At 39.7% G+C, this 16,952-nt stretch overlaps 1 protein-coding gene across 11 annotated transcripts in view; it reads right to left on the bottom strand.

The window, feature by feature from the left end:
• Positions 1 to 16,952, bottom strand: part of RBM33 (RNA binding motif protein 33) — a 137,546-nt gene that overhangs the window by 107,774 nt on the left and 12,820 nt on the right. For all 11 annotated transcript variants that reach the window (XM_009243470.4, XM_054560051.2, XM_063726242.1 and 8 more), the window contains exons 2-3: positions 8,706 to 8,784; positions 957 to 1,005 (exon numbers count right to left, since the gene is read on the bottom strand). Coding sequence is in view for 8 of the 11 variants with exons in the window: in XM_009243468.4 (XP_009241743.1) it covers positions 957 to 1,005; positions 8,706 to 8,784 (128 nt within the window). In the remaining 3 variants the exon portion in view is untranslated. The remainder of the gene's footprint in view (positions 1 to 956; positions 1,006 to 8,705; positions 8,785 to 16,952) is intronic.

Genomic DNA, 16,952 nt, shown 5'->3' with positions numbered 1-16,952 from the left:
TAGGCCAAAGCCAGGCCACCTGCAGGCTAATGATGCAGTAATCACTTCTAGAAGCTTGCAGTGGAGCCAAGATGGTGCCACTGTACTCCAGCCTGGGTGACAGAGTGAGACTGTGTCTCAAAAAAAAAAAAAAAAAATTAAGCCTAAACTATTTTGATAATGAGAACAGAAAGTGTTTTTAAACTGTTAATAAAATTTAAAAACTGTAGTATTTCACTTTCTTGCTTTACATTCTACTTTTATGTGTTTTATAATGTCCGAAATATACTGGTAGGGTTGTGTGTGTGTGTGTGTGTGTGTGTGTGTGTGTGTGTGTGTGTGTGTGTGTGTGTGTGTGTGTGTGTATACACGTGTGTGTATGTATATATGTGTGTGTATATATATATATACACACACACGTGTGTATGTATATATATGTGGGTATATGTATACACATATATATACACACACACACATATATATACCCACAATATATATAAATAGATATACAAATTTTTTACTTCATCAAAAAGATTTAGAAAAACCTACATTAGGTTTTAGACTTTTATTTATTTTAATGTTTATTATATTTGAGTACATTTACCTTTAAGCTTATCTCTGAATGCCTCCAAAAAGTGAAATCCAGAACAAGTATGCAAAATATTAACCTCCAAACGTTACTTTCTGTTATGGCAAGGAACAACTTTATGTTAATGCTGTCACAATCCAGTAACTGCTAGAGTGCCTTGGACAAAGTAGGAACTAATCTTCAAGGATTTATTTCTTAAGTTATAATTACCAGAGAATTTACTAATAAACAGTCAATTCCTTGTGCACTTAAAAAATAATTCAGTTTACAAAATTTTAATCTATACCCAACTTTCCAGTAATGAAACCCATGTACAAGTGATTACTGCTATATGTTAAGTACAATTAAATGACTATTATTTCATCTCAGAAGGACATAAACTTCTTACCTTTTTGCCAGATAGCAAATCTTCTCCAAGTAAATCATCTTCAAGTTCACTTGGGAGAAAAAAAAGGAGACATGTCAATGATTATTCCCGTAAGACTTGCAAGTTTGTAGATCACTTGGAAATTTACCAAGAACTCTACAGCTCAGGTACCTTTTTTTTTTTTTTTTTTTTGAGACAAAGCCTCACCCTGTTGCCCAGGATGGAGTACAATGGCGTAATCTCAGCTGACTGCAACCTCTGCCTCCCAGGTTCAAGCAATTCTCCTGCCTCAGCCTCCCAAGTAGCTGGGATTATACGCCCGGCTAATTTTTTGTATATTTAGTAGAGACAGGATTTCACCATGTTGGCCAGGCTGGTCTCGAACTCCTGACCTCATGATCTGCCGGCCCTGGCCTCCCAAAGTGTTGGGATTACAGGCATGAGCCACCGCGCCTGGCCAGCTTGGATACTTTTACATTAAGTTTGCTATACTTTTCTCTTTCTTTCTTAATAATAAAAATGTATTTTCAAATGCACAGAGAACATTTTATCTTTTTAAGTATGGGGAGGCTTTGCTATAGGTAGTGCCTCACTATACTTCTAATCTTAGTTTTGCACCTTAATATGGGATCTTAATCTCTTTGGGTCTGTTGAATAATCAGTAAAAGCAGAAACTCTAATATAGTAAGTCATATCTAAGCTTTCTCCTATCTTTAAAAACCTTAATGAAGAAGGAAAAGATGCACAATATAATTAATTAGGAAGATAAAAACCAAAACCACTAGAGACCGTTTGACATTCATCAAACCAAAAGAAACTGAAAAAAATAAATAAATTTTAAAAACGAACGAGAACATAAAATCAAATCACAGTAACTAAGAGAATTAGCTTTGTATAACATGGATGTCGTATCAGTGATCTGCAATTTTTTCCAGCATATTTCTGTTTTAAATGATTAGAAGCCGGCTTTCTCCCTATTTTTACAAATAAAACAGAAACCCTTAGCAAATAAAAAAGCTGAAGACATTTTCCACTGCATTTATTAAAAACAAGATTTTTTTAGTTGATAAAAATGGCTACCACTAGATTATGTTTTTAATTCTGGGGAAATCAACCTCTTGGAAGCAAATATCATTAAAAGTCAACATACAGAAATATACAAAGAGGAAATACAATTGGACTGTAATTCTAGGTGCAAATACTCATGGAGATTTAACTGCATCAATATTCTTATTAGAACTGCTACTTTATTTTTAATAGGGGCTCTGGTTACAAAATCCTATAGGTTTTGAGAAATCAGCAAAACCATTATTTTACCAAAAAATCGTGTTTATTTTTAGCATGCCACTTTGCAGAATACTATAATCTCCAGGAATGCATATATGGAGTTATAATGAAATGCATGTTTCCATATAACGCCTTTTAGAACTAAAAACAACCTGACAAATCATTTAATTCATGCACTAAAGACTTTATTCGTTATTTTAAGTTATCCTCCAATAAGTCCCATATTACATTTTACAGATAAAGAAAATAAGGATAGGACATGAAATAACTTGCCTAAAGTCACACAGCAGTGACAGACGCAGGACAAGAATAGCCCTTGAAAAACAATCTTTCACAAACTCCTATACGATAGTTATAAGAGAATAACATATAGCTTCTTCCAACATTTTAAAACCACTATCATCTATCAAATACAATTTTTGTATCTTCAGTGTTCCAACTACCCTCCAGAGGCAGGGAGAAAACAATGCTGTCTAGTCAACAATATTTACAATAACCCCATTTGAAAATTTGATTCCAGATAACCAAAAACACACAAGCACCTCTTTTAAAGACAGGCACTCGTCTATACCATCACCTTAAGTACTAAAAATGGAATGTGATGCCAGTTTCCCAGGGCAAACTGACAAAGTCATAAAAACAGGCATTAGTAATTATACAAGCAAGAATCTACAAAGTATCTGTGCCTCTTGCTGCCAAGTACATGGAAATAAATCAACCTTTAATAACTACTTATTTTTTCTCAACAAAAACATTTTTAAAAAGATAAGTAAGTGTATCAACTATAAAATAAGTAGAGAAAATGAAGACTAGTACTTGTTTCATGACTAATAAGAAACAGAATGGGGGACAGTGGGATTCAGTACAGAACAACAGCAAGTATAAACAGCAGCCCCAGCGATCCACAGCATCCGCTCAGCACACTTCTGTGCCAGGAACCACTTGATATGTTCCACACACACGAGTTTTTCATTGACATAATACCCCTCTCAGGTAGACACTTACACCGTTGCCATTTTTAAAATGTGAAAACAGACACTAAGATGCTAATTTGCCCACGGTCATCCAGCTAGGAAGTAGTGACACCAGTGAGAGAATCCAAGTCCTAACTACTATGCACACATCCCACAGAAACTACATGTACTTTTCTTCTTGTCATCGTAAAGCTGGACCCTCACAAAGGATGTACACATAAGGAATAAATTTATTACATATGTAAAACTACATCTGCTCTTGCCAAAAACAACAATGAACTAAAGGAAATGACTGGTCTCCATCTGGCAGTTTCAAAGGGGTGAGCAGTCACTCTGGCTGGCAGTAGCAGTAAGTGTTCTAGGAAATCAAACAAGCACTGGACTGATGAAGAGGCTTCCTGTGTTCAATTCTAGAGCTCCCTAAAGATTCCACCAGTAATCACTACTTGAGTACGAACAATCTTTCTGGCAGGCACTTCTTATTAAAGCTTATAGACAATGAGCTCTTTGAAAGCAAGTATATTTTTACTTAGAAAGAGAAGTTATCCTCAAAGACGTTTTTCAGGAAACAAGTATTTGTTGTCAGCCACTTGGCTACAGGCTTTCAAAACCAGAAGTGAACTTGACCACTGTACCTGGGGCTGTAGTCTCTGGGTCCTCCCCACTCTAGTCCACTCTCCGTCTTACCTGCCTGCTCTGCGGCTGGATTGTGTCCTCCAGGAGCAGCTGGCACAGCCTGTCCTAACCTCTGGCTTCCAGATGGATTCGCCCATTGGGAGGCACCAACATAACGTCACCAAGTAGGAGGAGAAAGACCGGCCCCTCCCTTCTCACCTGAAGAAATAGAGACTACAGTATCCCTCCCCCAACAGCCTTCACTGGGCCCTAGGACACCACTTCCCACAAGGCCCGGGCAGGAACTGGTACTCCCTGGATGGGAATGAACTCATTAGTTCTTTAACCCTGGCCTGTAAATAGGCCCTTCATTAAATTTCTTCAGTTAAAACTTTTTGGGCCGGGCATGGTGATTCACACATGTAATCTCAACACTTTGGGAAGCTGAGGTGGTTGGATCACCTGAGACCAGGAGTTCAAGACCAGCCTGGCCAACACGGTGAAACCCCTTCTCTACTAAAAATATAAAAATTAGCCAGGCACGGTGGCACATGCCTGTAATCCCGGCTACTCGGGAGACTGAGGCACGAGAATCGCTTGAACCTGGGAGGTAGAGGTTGCAGTGAGCTGATATCGCACCACTGCACTCCAGAGCAGACTCTGTCTCAAAAAAACAAAAACAAACAAACAAAAACAACTTTTTGAGTGTGCATCTCTTTCTTGCCTGGACACATGAGACATTCGTATCTTTAAAAACAAAAACAAACAAACAAAAAAAACACAATTTCAGGTGTTGGTTCAGCAATAACATCATATTCTTCCAAACACCACTACCAGTACAGCATGGGAGAAGAACTTACCATAGTAATTCCTGACCCACTCTTCTCACCTTCCAAGTGTCTCTCTCTGTGTCATGCAGCACACAGAGAGGCTATCTTATGCTTAAAACATCAAAAAAGAAATACATGCGGCAAAAGCTTCATAGATGCAAACGCGTCACTGAAGACAGTAAAAAAAAGAGCTTGTTCACAAACAACACTGAAACAACTGCAATTCATAATACGGTAAACAATAAAACCTAGAACCATCTCACACCATGACCAAAACAAGTTCCATCATAGCAGAAAGCAAGACAGCTGCCAAAGACATCTAAAGTCATGTCAAATGGACACAGGAGCCAACCTGAAGAAATTCCAGTTGAACAAATATCAGGCAACGTAACCACCAATAAAGATACTAAACGACAATGGATTCAACACAACCAACATTTAAATCTATGATTTCAAAACGATTCAAAAACAAAACTCATCCCTGCAAGTGCTAGGGCTGACTTCTTAGTTTGAAACTTGGTAAACAACAGGAAAGACTCAATCACTTACCCTGTCTTTTCTATGTAATCTCTACCTCAGAAGAACGAACTAGTTTACAGTACTGTTAGGTACTATATTAGTGTACTAATACTACAGGTAACAGGAAAAGCGGAGGTATCACCATGCGAAGTTCACCAGCCCCCAAGGAGCTTCCGATGAGGAACACAGCAACACTTACTACACTGCCACCCCCGGCCCCTCCCCCAAGTTCAAACCTGAATCCCATCCACTTCTATTAACTCACATAAAATACCAGCAGTTAAGGGGCACACTAAAAACACCTCAGGGAGTTCAATCAGCAAAAGGAAAAATTCTAGAAGACACGCTACCTTGCTTCTTCAACAAAAATTGCATGGAACTAAAATAAGATGGGGGAGAACCTATATATGAAACAACACTTGAAAGACATACCCATCAATGACCATGTGTGCCCAATTCGAACCACCAAAAAGCACACAGACACATATCCACACTGTGTAAGTGACAGTATACTAATACATATACTTAAAATATGTGTGTATACATATGTATGTAGATATATATGCGTCTACATACGTTTACATAGACACACACACAAATATAAGAGACAATCAGAAATGTAAACACTAAGATATTTACATAATAAGGAATGTTTTTAGATATAGTAACTATTCTGGCTGTATTTGTAAACCCTTTATTTTTTAGAAAAATATATTCTGAAATTTTTTCAAAAATTTTGTGATTTGAGGGGGTTGCAGACAGTATGGATAAGAGATTGGCTATATGCTGATAACTGGTGAAACTGGAGGATGGTACATTGGGTTTACTGTACTGGTCTATTTTCACATATGCTTGAACTTGTTAGTAACTAAAAATCAATCAATTCAATCAATTTCAGGCAGACTGTATAGCTATTAAAAAAAAATTACAACTTTCATAGACACATGCAGGAGATATCCAGAATACAAGGACAGGAAGAATTTCTTAAGGACAAAAAGCACAAACCAACTTCCTGTGCCTCCTGAAGTGGGCACTCAGGAGGCCACACATCATCTACCCTGACCACAACGCACAGCCCGCATTTCATCACGACAGAACACCAGCAAACCCAAAATAAATGGCCTGCCAACGCCATAAAAGACAGGCTACAGAATTCTTCCACATTAAGAAATGATGAAAGAAAAATGCAATGTATGATCCTGAACTGAATCTTCAACCAGAACAAAAAATTCTTTTGGGGGTATAAAGGAAATTATTGAGACAACTGAAAACAATCTGAAATAAAAATACAACTGGGCAGGGCACACTAGCCCATGCCAATCCCAGCACTCTGGGAGGCCAAGGCAGAAGCATTACTGACAAACATCTGAATAACCACTGTAGAATAAAAAATACAACTAGGCAGGGCATGCTAGCTCATGCCTGTAACCCCAGCATTCTGGGAGGCCAAGGCAGGAGCATCACTTGAGCCCAAGAGTTCCTGCTTGCTATGATCACGCCACTACACTCCACCTGCGTGACAGAGAAACACCCTGTCTCCAAAACAACAACAATAAACCTCACATATATAGAACTGGATGTTTGATAAACTTCCTGACTTTAAAAATTATACAATATTTATATAAGTGAAAGTTCCTGTTTTGGGAGAAATACATGCTAAACAATACTGAAGCATTCGGAAGTGGCATGACACCTGCAACCTACTGTCAAATGGTACAGGAAAGAAAATTTTACACATACAGTATATCCATGTATGTAAACAATTAGAATGACAACATAAGTTGACAAAAAGTTCATGAGTGTAAGAGAAGGTCAAGTGGGAGTTTCTGTATTATTCTTGCAACTTTCTTGGAAGTCTGAAAAGGGTTTCCAAATACATTTTTGTTCATGTTTTAATAAAAAAAGAACAAAAAACTACACAGGAAAAAGATTATACATTTGACTGTATTCTTTTCAAAAATCTAGTTAAAGACTATTTTTTAAGGAAACACATGCCACAGACTGGGAGGAGATATCTATAAACAATAAAAATAAATTTCCAGTAAATATAAACAGTCCCTAAAATCAATAAGCGAAAGACAACCCAAAAGAAAAACAGATATGAACAGACTATTCAAAGAGGAATTCCAAATGAGTAAGCTACTGAAAGACCCACTTAATATTTTATTCAGCTCACCATCACAGTCTTTTAATCAAAACTAGCTTTAGTACTTACTAGTAAGACCATTTCTTTTCTAGGAAAGACATTGTTTTTAAGCACTATCTAACTTTTAGAATGCATACTGGCTGATTTTGTGAAACAGCTTGACTGGGATAAGAGGTGCCCAGCTACCTAACAAAACATTATTTCTGTGAAAGTCCATGAGGGTGCCTCCAGAGCTGATTAGCAATGAATCCACAGACTGAGTAAAGAAATCCATCCTCACCAATGTGGGCAGACATTACCCAAAAAGTTGGAGTTGGGCAAATTCACCCTCTTCTTGAGCTGAGCTATCTTCTGCCCTCAGACATGGATGCTCCTGGAGAACCAGGCCTCCAGGCTCAGATAGGGACTTCCATCACTGGCTCCCCTGGTTCACAGAACACTGGGCTCAGACTGGAACTACACCATTCTACAGACCGTGTAACTTCTCAGTCTCCATAGTCACGTGAGCCAATCCTTCATAATGAATCTTTCTATATATATTCTTTTGGTTCTGCTCCTCTGGAGAATCCTGACTAATACACTGCATGAGTCACTGAAGAGCAATCAGCTTTATGTGAACTGTAAGCGCCTCATAGTTCTCAAGTTAGATTATTCTATAAAACTTCCAGATGTGACACTACCGTTTTCAAATTGACTGCAGCTTCAAAGTAATTGTTACATTTTCTCAACACAGTATTTAAGGTGTTAAAAAAGTTATAAAGAATAACCATCATTTCTCAGCCCCACCACCCAGATTAAGCCCCACTGTGTATTTCTCCCAGAACACATCTCTAACCTCTATTATGACTCCTTGCCAGAGGTAACCACTATATCAAACTACCATCTATCGTTACTGTGGATTTTTAACTTGCGTTTGTGTGTACTCCTAAACAGGTCATTTTCATCCATTCCTAAACAGGTATTCTCATCTTCACTGGTAACCAGGAAAATGAAAGTTAAAATTAGTGAAATACCATCTACACATATTAGAATGGAAAAAACGTTAAAGTGTAGCCAGATATTCAGTACAAAGCAGAGCTTAAAGAACTCTGGCACAAGGCCACTCCAGTAATCGTTCTGGGTGTCCACAAAGTCAGTATCATTATTGTACAAAAACAAAGAAAAAGGACAGAAGACCTATGATCTGTTGGCCGCCCTCCACACAACATAGGCCTGGAACAGGAGCACACTTCAGCCTTCTGCATGGAGAAGCTTCATTTTAGCCCAGGAGGGACAGCCCCACTCAAGAGAGAGCACCAGGTAGTCCAGGTACTGTGTTCAGTAAAGATCCCTCGGGAGCCAAGTGTCAGAATGAGAGAGATCGGCGCAGGCAGTCAGGTGAAGCACAGGGTGCACGTACCTGTCCCAGTCCTCATCAGCAGCTCTTCTTCTCCACGACCGTTCCGCGCCAGGCTTATCAAACTGGTCAAAGTCATCATCTATGAGAACAGTCCATTGAAGTCAGTTTTACTAAGTTAAAATAGACACAATGCAAATAATTCAAACACTAAAACAACTTTTTTAAGGACTCCTGACTTGACATTTTAAATTACAAAAGTTTCATATATAACTATCATTTTACACTTTAGCCATTTTTAATAATGAAACATCTTAAAAAACAAAAAGCTATCCAAGAAAACCAACTTACTGAACATTATTGGGCATGAAAAATCACTAACAGGTTTTCAAAAAAAAAAAAAACTACAAATGTTATTAAAGTGTTTTCTTTATAAAATGGGTTTTGAGTGTTTTTTTTACTGCGTGAAAGAAAAAAAATGTGATGTGCTAAAAAGTTAGACACTTTCATAATACTTTTTGTAATCGTCACACTTTTCCAAATCATGGAAAGCTAAGATTCCATTTAAGCAAAATAGAGATAATGCAGAGATGTGCTGAGCAACGGAAATATAAGCACACACCTAATTCTAGGTTTTCTAGTAGCCACATTTATAAAAGATAAAAAGAAATAGGTGAAACTTCAACAGGCGATATTTTAACAATATATTTTATTTAACATAGTATATCCAAAATATTATCACAGTATGTATGGCTGGGCGTGGTGGCTGATGCCTGTAATCCCAGCACTTTGGGAGGCCGAAGCGGATGGATCACTTGAGGTCAGGTGTTTGAGACCAGCCTGGCCAACATAGCAAAACCCCACCTCTACTAAACAAATACAAAAAAAAAAAAAAAAATCAGCCAGGCATGGAGGTGCACATCCATAGTCCCAGCTATCCCAGCTACTTGAGAGGCTGAGGCACGGAATCGCTTGAACCGGGAGGCAAAACTGCAGTGAGCTGAGATCGCGCCACTGCACTCCAGCCTGGGTGACAGAAACTCTATCTCAAAAAAAAAAAGTATATATATATATACACACACACATATATATAAAAATCATAGTGTGTAAGCAATACAGAAAATATTAACAGCATATTTTACATTTTTTCCATACTAACTGCTTATTTTGCACACACAGCACATCTCACATCTCAGTGTGAACAAGCCACATTCCAAGTGCTTGGTGCCATGTGTGGCAAGTGGCTACTGAAATGGACAGTGAAGAAAGGGCAATTAACAGCAGAGCCCTTTAGAGGCCTGTTTCTTTTTCTGTAAAAATGAAGCTATTATCTACTTCATAAATTTGCTGGAACATTAAATTTGACAATGTATTTTAAAATAAAGAACTGACAAATGGGTGGCACCTGACAAAGTTATTTTTATTCCCAGTAAACAAAGAATTGTAATTAAAGGTTTTCATCTCAGACATACATACAAGTAAAGAAATTTGAGAGACAGCAGAACATAGATCTCTCTCCCCAGAAAGAGTCTACCTAGGGGTAGGTGGTTGGGGTAGGTAGGGTCAGATGATATAAACACCTATAAAGCTTCAGGAATTTTCCAAGCCTGGAGCTGGAAATCAATCAAGTTCTACCGAAGTAATATATATACTTTTACCAAACACTACTGATACAGTTTGAATACACATCCCTGCAAATCTCATGTTGAATTGTAATCCCCAGTGTTGGAGGTGGGGCCTGGTGGGAAGCGTTTGGGTCCCGGGGCAGATCCGGCATGGCTTGGTGCTGCCCTCACCACAGCCAGTGAGCTCTGTGGAGATCTGGTTGTTGTAAAATGTGGCACCCCTCCCCGCCTCTGCTCACTCTCTTGCTCCTTCTTTTGCCATGTAAGGTAAGTGCCTGCTCCTGCTTGGCCTTCCACCATGAGTAAAAGCTCCCTGAGGCCTCCCCAGAAACTGAGCAGGCGCTGACGCCACACTTGTACAGCCTACAGAACCATGAGCCAATTAAGCCTCTCTTCTTTATAAATTACTCAGTATCCAGTGTTTCTTTATAGCCCTGTGAGAACGGCCTAATACAATTACCAAACAGAACAAGTGCTTTAAAAAAAAAAAAAAAAGAAAAAAGAAAAGAAAATCCAAGAATTAAAGACATTAAAGAATTAATAGCCTCAAGAAGTTCCACTTCCAATATGACAGAATGAGGAGCTCCATGGGTCCTCTCCCTGTGAGCCTGGTGAAAACTGTTTTATAAAGGAACTACTTAAAGTGTCTAAGAATAATTCTAAGGACATACAACAAATGAAAAGACACTTATTCCAGAAATCTACCAAAAATTTGGCAAGAATGGCAGCAAGAATTAATGGGTTTTAAACCAGGACCCACCCCTCTTCATCCTTGAAACTCAGTAATGCTAAGACTCCACTCCAGACCAGTGCAGCCAAGAACACAGGACGCCCTCCCCACTCAGCTCCCAGCTGGAGGACAAGGACCTCCGCATTTCCCATCCCACCCCCACCTACCCGTTGTTGAGGCTGAATTCTGGGTGAGTGTTAGTGAGACGTGTGGGCTCCTTTCTTCCACTCAGGTCCCATTAATGGGCCAGACACTGCTGGGCCCAGAGAACCCCTGCCCTGGGTCAAGGGCTGGGGGTCCCACACCAAGAAAGTCAAATTGAGGAGACCTGGGGCTGCTGCTTTCCCCCAGTTCCTAGGCACTCAGCTCCTAAGGCAAGGGTGTCACCCAGAGACTGGTCCACCACTGTCCACAGTCACAGCACAAATGCTGTGACTCAGAGAGGTGGGGAGTGAGGAAGCAGACATTTAGAACAAGAGTGCTCCAAAACTCTCCAAAGAAACTTGACTTCAAGCCAAAGAGTGCTCCCAAAAACAGTGAGGGAGAGCTCTGGTGAGAGCTAACTGGGAAGAGAGTGGTAAAAGCAGCTGGAAATATGGCCAGAATGTAGATGAGCTGCCGTGCTGGTGAGAAATGGGGACACAGACAGGTGAGGAGGGCCTCTGCTTGGGTCAGAACAAATCTCAAACACCAACCATGGACAGTATCCATTCAAAGGAGCCTGAATGTGATGGGCTCAATTTATAAAGCAATTTATGCCCCAGAGCATTACAGAAGGTGTGCTCAGAGAGAGACAATCAAAGCCATGACAACCATCCCAGGGTACCTGGGCATGCCCAAGGCTGTGGTCACTGCGGAGCAACATCAGAAGCTTCAGGGGAGGAGTAAACACTTCATTAAAAACCCAGCCAGTCAACAAAGGAGTGAAGAAGCAAATAACAGCAATAAGCCCAGGGGTGGGAGAACTGGGAGACCAGCACCAAGAGTTGCTACAACGTATTATCTAAAATGTCCAGACTTCAACAAAAAATTACAAGATACGGAAGAAAAAAGAAGGTATATAACCTATAATCCAACGACAACAAAAAGCAGGCAACATAAACTGCATGTGAGAGGACCAGGTGTCAGATTTCATAGAAAAAGATCTGTAAGTAGCCATTATAAATATGTTCGAAGAATTAAATGAAACCATGATCAAAAAACCAAAAGAAAATATGATGACAGTGTCAGGTCAAATAACGAATATGAATAAAGAGGCCAGGCGCAGTGGCTCACACCTGTAATCCCAGCACTTTGGGAGGCCAAGGCAGGTGGATCACTTGAGGTCAGGAGTTCGAGACCAGCCTGGCCAACATGGCGAAACTCCATCTCTGCTAAAAATACAAAAATTAGCCAAATTAGCCAGATGTGATGGCACACACCTGTAATCCCAGCTACTCGGGAGGCTGAGGCAAGAGAACTGCTTGAATCCAGGAGGCAGAGGTTGCAGGGAGCCGAGACCACACCACTGCACTCCAGCCTGGGCCACAGAGCAAGACTCTGTCTGGGGAAAAAAAAAAAAAAAAACACTTTAGGAGGCCAAGGCAGGGGAATCATGAGACCATGCTGGCCAACATGGTGAAACCTGTCTCTACTAAAAATACAAAAATTAGGTGGGTGTGGTAATGCATGCCTGTAACCCCGGCTACTTGGGAGGCTGAGGCAGGAGAATGGCTTGAACCGGGGAGGCGGAGATTGCAGTGAGCAGACATTGCACCACTGCATTCAGCCTGGCAAGAGTGAGACTGCGTCTCAAAAAAAAAAAAAAAAAAAAAAAAAAACCCAAAAAAAAACATACACACACACACACACACACACACACACACACACATACACACACACACACAGAGAGAGAAATTATTTTTAAAAACCAAATAGAAATTCTGAAATTGAAAAATAACTAAAATGAGTTCATTAGAGGGGCTCAGTAGTAGATGTGAACTAGCAGAAGAATTAGTAAACTTGAAAACAGATAACAGAGATGACATAATCCAAAGAATAGAAATCAGAAAATGAAAACTGAACACAGCCTCAAAGAAATGTGGGGCCATCAGGAGGCACAACAATATACATGTAATGGGAGCACCAGAAGGAGAGGACAGACAGGAGTAGGAAAAAATAAATAATGGTTGACAACTTCCAAAATGTACTGGAAAATATTTATCTATACATCCAGAAGGCTCAACAAACTCAAATGATAATAAACTCAACGATTTGCAAACACACACAACGTAGTCAAAATGTTTCAAAGCGAAAGACACAGAAAAAACCTTGAAGGCACCAAGACAAAAACGACTCATCACCTACAATGGAACTGCAATAGTTGATTCTCATCAAAACAGAGGCAGTAAGATGACCTATTCAGAGTGCTCAAAGAAAGAGTCCCAAATTCACCAACATAATCTTTCCTAAAGACATTCACAGATGAACAAAACAGGAAGAATCTGTTGCTAGCAGAACTGCTTATAACTGGTTGAATTGTATCCCCCAAAAATATATGCTGAAGTCTTACCCCTCCCTCTGCCACCTGTGAATGTGATTTTATTTAGAAACAAGGCCGAGCATAGTGACTCATGCCTGTAATCCCAACACTTTGGGAGGCCAAGGTAGTCGCTTGAGGCCAGGAGTTCAAGACCAGCCTGGGCAATATATCCAGATCCTACCTCTACAAAAAACTTTAAAACTCAGCTGGGTGTGGTGGTGCACACCTGTAGTCTCAGCCATTCACGAGGTTGCAGTGGGAGGACTGCTTGAGCCCAGGAGGCAGAGGGTGTAGTCAGCTATGACTGACGCACTGTAGTCTAGCCTGGGCAAAAGAGCAAGCCCCTGTCTCTAAAACTGAAAAAGCTATTTACAGATGTAATCAAGTTTGGATGAGATCACACTGGATATTAAAGAGGGGCACTAAATTCAATGACGACTGATGTCTACATGAGGAGAGGGAGATTTGGGGACAAACAGACACACACAGAGGAGAAAGGTCATGTGAAGCCAAAGACTTGAGTTACGCTGCCATAAGCCACAGAATGCAGGAAGCCAACAAAAGCTGGAAGAGGCGACTCTCCCCTAGAGGCTTCACAGGGAGTGTGGCCCTGCTGGTACATTAATATGGACTTCCGGTTTCCTGACCTGTGAATAAATTTCTGTTGTTTTAATATATCCAGTGTGTGGTATACTTGGATGTACAGATTCCTATCTTTTAGCTATATATTTGTATACGAATTTGGCAATTTTCAGCCATTATTTTCTCAAATTTTTTTTCTGTCAATTTCTTGCTCTCTTGGGTCTCATATGTGTATATAAGTACACTTGATGGTGTCCCATAGGTCCTTTAGACTCTGTTCATTTTTATGCATTGTTTTGTCATTCTGCTCTTCCAACGGGATCATCTCAACTGACCTTCAAGTTTGCTGATTCTTCTGCTTGCTCAAATCTGCTACTGATCCCCTCTAAAGAGTTTACTTTAGCTACTGTTCTTCTGAGTTCCAGAAGTTGTTTCCTTCTAATAATTTATTTATTAATATTATCTACTTCTTCATATATCATTCTCCAGATTTCCTTTAGTTTTTTTGGTTCATAGTTTCCTAAAGCACGCTAAGCATATTTAAGAAGGTTAAAGCATCTGTCTAGTAAATCCAATGTCTAGGTATCCTTGTGGTTTCTATTTCTTTTTCTCCTATGAATGGGCCACACTTTCAGGCTTCTTTCTATACAACGTAGTATTTTATTTACTATTTACTATTTAAAACTTGATATTCTGTACATTGCAATGTAGTAACTCTAGAAACCAGATTCTCCTTCCCCAGAGTTGCTGCTGTTACACAATGAAGGTTGCTGTCCATTTGTTTAATGGCTTTTTAAAACTACTATTTATTATATTCCTTAAGTGTGGTCACTTAAGTCTCTCTTCTGTTATCTCCCTAATCAACCAGTGACCTGGTAGATTTCCTTAAATGCCTGCATCCAATAAAAAGGAAAAATGAACAAAGCTGAAGGAGAAACTGCTTCAGCAGAGGGGGATGAAAATAACAGAGGGAGCCTCTGTACCAGCCCATCAGTGATGAAAACCAATGTTAGGTTCTCAAGTTCCAAAACGGTTGCTTCCAACAGTTCTTGACAGGTCAATAGTTGTTCCACTGGAAGGACCGGCATCCGGCATTTCCCACTTGACTACCTTCTGTCACATCACAGACTGGCAGAGAGAATTAAAAACAAACAAGCGGCCGGCCGTGGTGGCTCACGCCTATAATCCCAGCACTTTGGGAGGCCAAGGCGGGTGGATCATGAAGTCAGGAGTTTGAGACCAACCTGACCAAGATGGTGAAACCCCGTCTCTACTAAAAATACAAAAATTAGCCGGGCTTGGTGGCGAGCGCCTGTTATCCCAGCTACTCAGGAGACTGAGGCAGAAGAATCACTTGAATCCGGGAGGCAGAGGTTGCAGTGGGCCGAGATCACGCCACTGCACTCCAGCCTGGGCGACAGAGAGAGACTCCGTCTCAAAAAAAAAAAAACAAAAAAACAAAAAAAAAAAATCCAACTATATGCTGCCTATTAGAGACTCACTTTAGACCCAAAGACGCTAATAAATTGAAAGTGAAAAGATGGAAAAAGATATTTCATGCAAATAGTAACCAAAAGGCAGCTGACAAAGTTACACTACTATCAGATAAAATATTTTTAAATCCAAAATTGTTTCAAAAAGAAAGAATACTGTATACCGATCAAAGGGTCAATTCATCAAGATATAACAATTATAAACATATATGCACTGAAACAGACCACCAAAATTGATGTAGCAAATGTTGACAAAAATGAAGGGAGAAAGAGACTGCTCTACATTAATACTTAGAGAATTCAACACCTCACTCTCAACAAATATGAAATCCAGGTAAAAGATTAATAACGATATAGAGGAGTCAAATACTATAAATCAACTAGACCTAACAGACAATACAGGGTACTTGGACCAACAAGTGCAAAATATACATTATTTTTAAATGTACAGGATGCACTGTCCCTGATATATATTAGGCCAAAAAATAGTTCTTAACGAATTTAAAAACATCAAAAGTCATGCTTCATGAAAACAAGGAGCATTACCTATCTATGAAAACAGAAGCAAAGTCCCAATATTTTATAAGCTAAAAATTTAGCTTGTGGCTTTTTTCTCATTAAGACACAGCGAAGGAATTAGTACTTAATCACAATCATCCATGGCAGATATTGCTAATTAATTAGAGCATCCACTGGGTGCAGTGGCTGGAGCCTGTTGCCCTAGCTACTTGGGAGCCTGAGAAGGGAGGATTGCTTGAGGTCAGAAATTTGAAGCTGTAGTGTGCCATGCTCATGCCTGTGCATGGCCACTGCACTCCAGCCTGGACAAAACAGTGAGACCAAAATAAGAAAAAACGAAAAAAAAGAGCATCTAATTCTGCTGAAACCAGAACATCTTTTTGCCAGGCTAGCTAATAACAATCACCTAGAAACCTTGTTAACAAGTATATAATCCTTGGCCTCCTCACTGATTTTTGATTCAGTGGGCTCTTTTTGCTTTTTAAAGCTCCCACTAATTCTGATGGACAGCTAGGGTTAGGAATCCCTGTGTTCATCTCACACTGTGCATTAGCGCAGGCACTCCGGAAGGAAATTTAACTGCCATTGTGCTACGTAGCACTTTCTGGAAATTTCAGAGTTAAATCCACAAAAGCCAAAATTAGAGGCCAGGATCATCAAAAATAATTAAAGTATTTTCCCAAAGGAGAGACACCATAAAATAGCTAAGGAAAGTGGCTGTTGAAATCATCCCAAAATCAGAGAATGCAAGATAAGCAAAAAATATGAATACAACTGAAGAGTCATGAAACCTGTATCCTTCACTCGACAACTATTTCTTGACCACATAATATATGCCAG

The sequence above is a fragment of the Pongo abelii genome, chromosome 6 (genome assembly GCF_028885655.2).
Source record: "Pongo abelii isolate AG06213 chromosome 6, NHGRI_mPonAbe1-v2.0_pri, whole genome shotgun sequence".
In the NCBI taxonomy this organism is placed as follows: Eukaryota; Metazoa; Chordata; class Mammalia; order Primates; family Hominidae; genus Pongo; species Pongo abelii.
The sequence above is the reverse complement of the archived record's forward strand: the minus strand, read 5'-3'. Positions and strand labels throughout refer to the sequence as shown.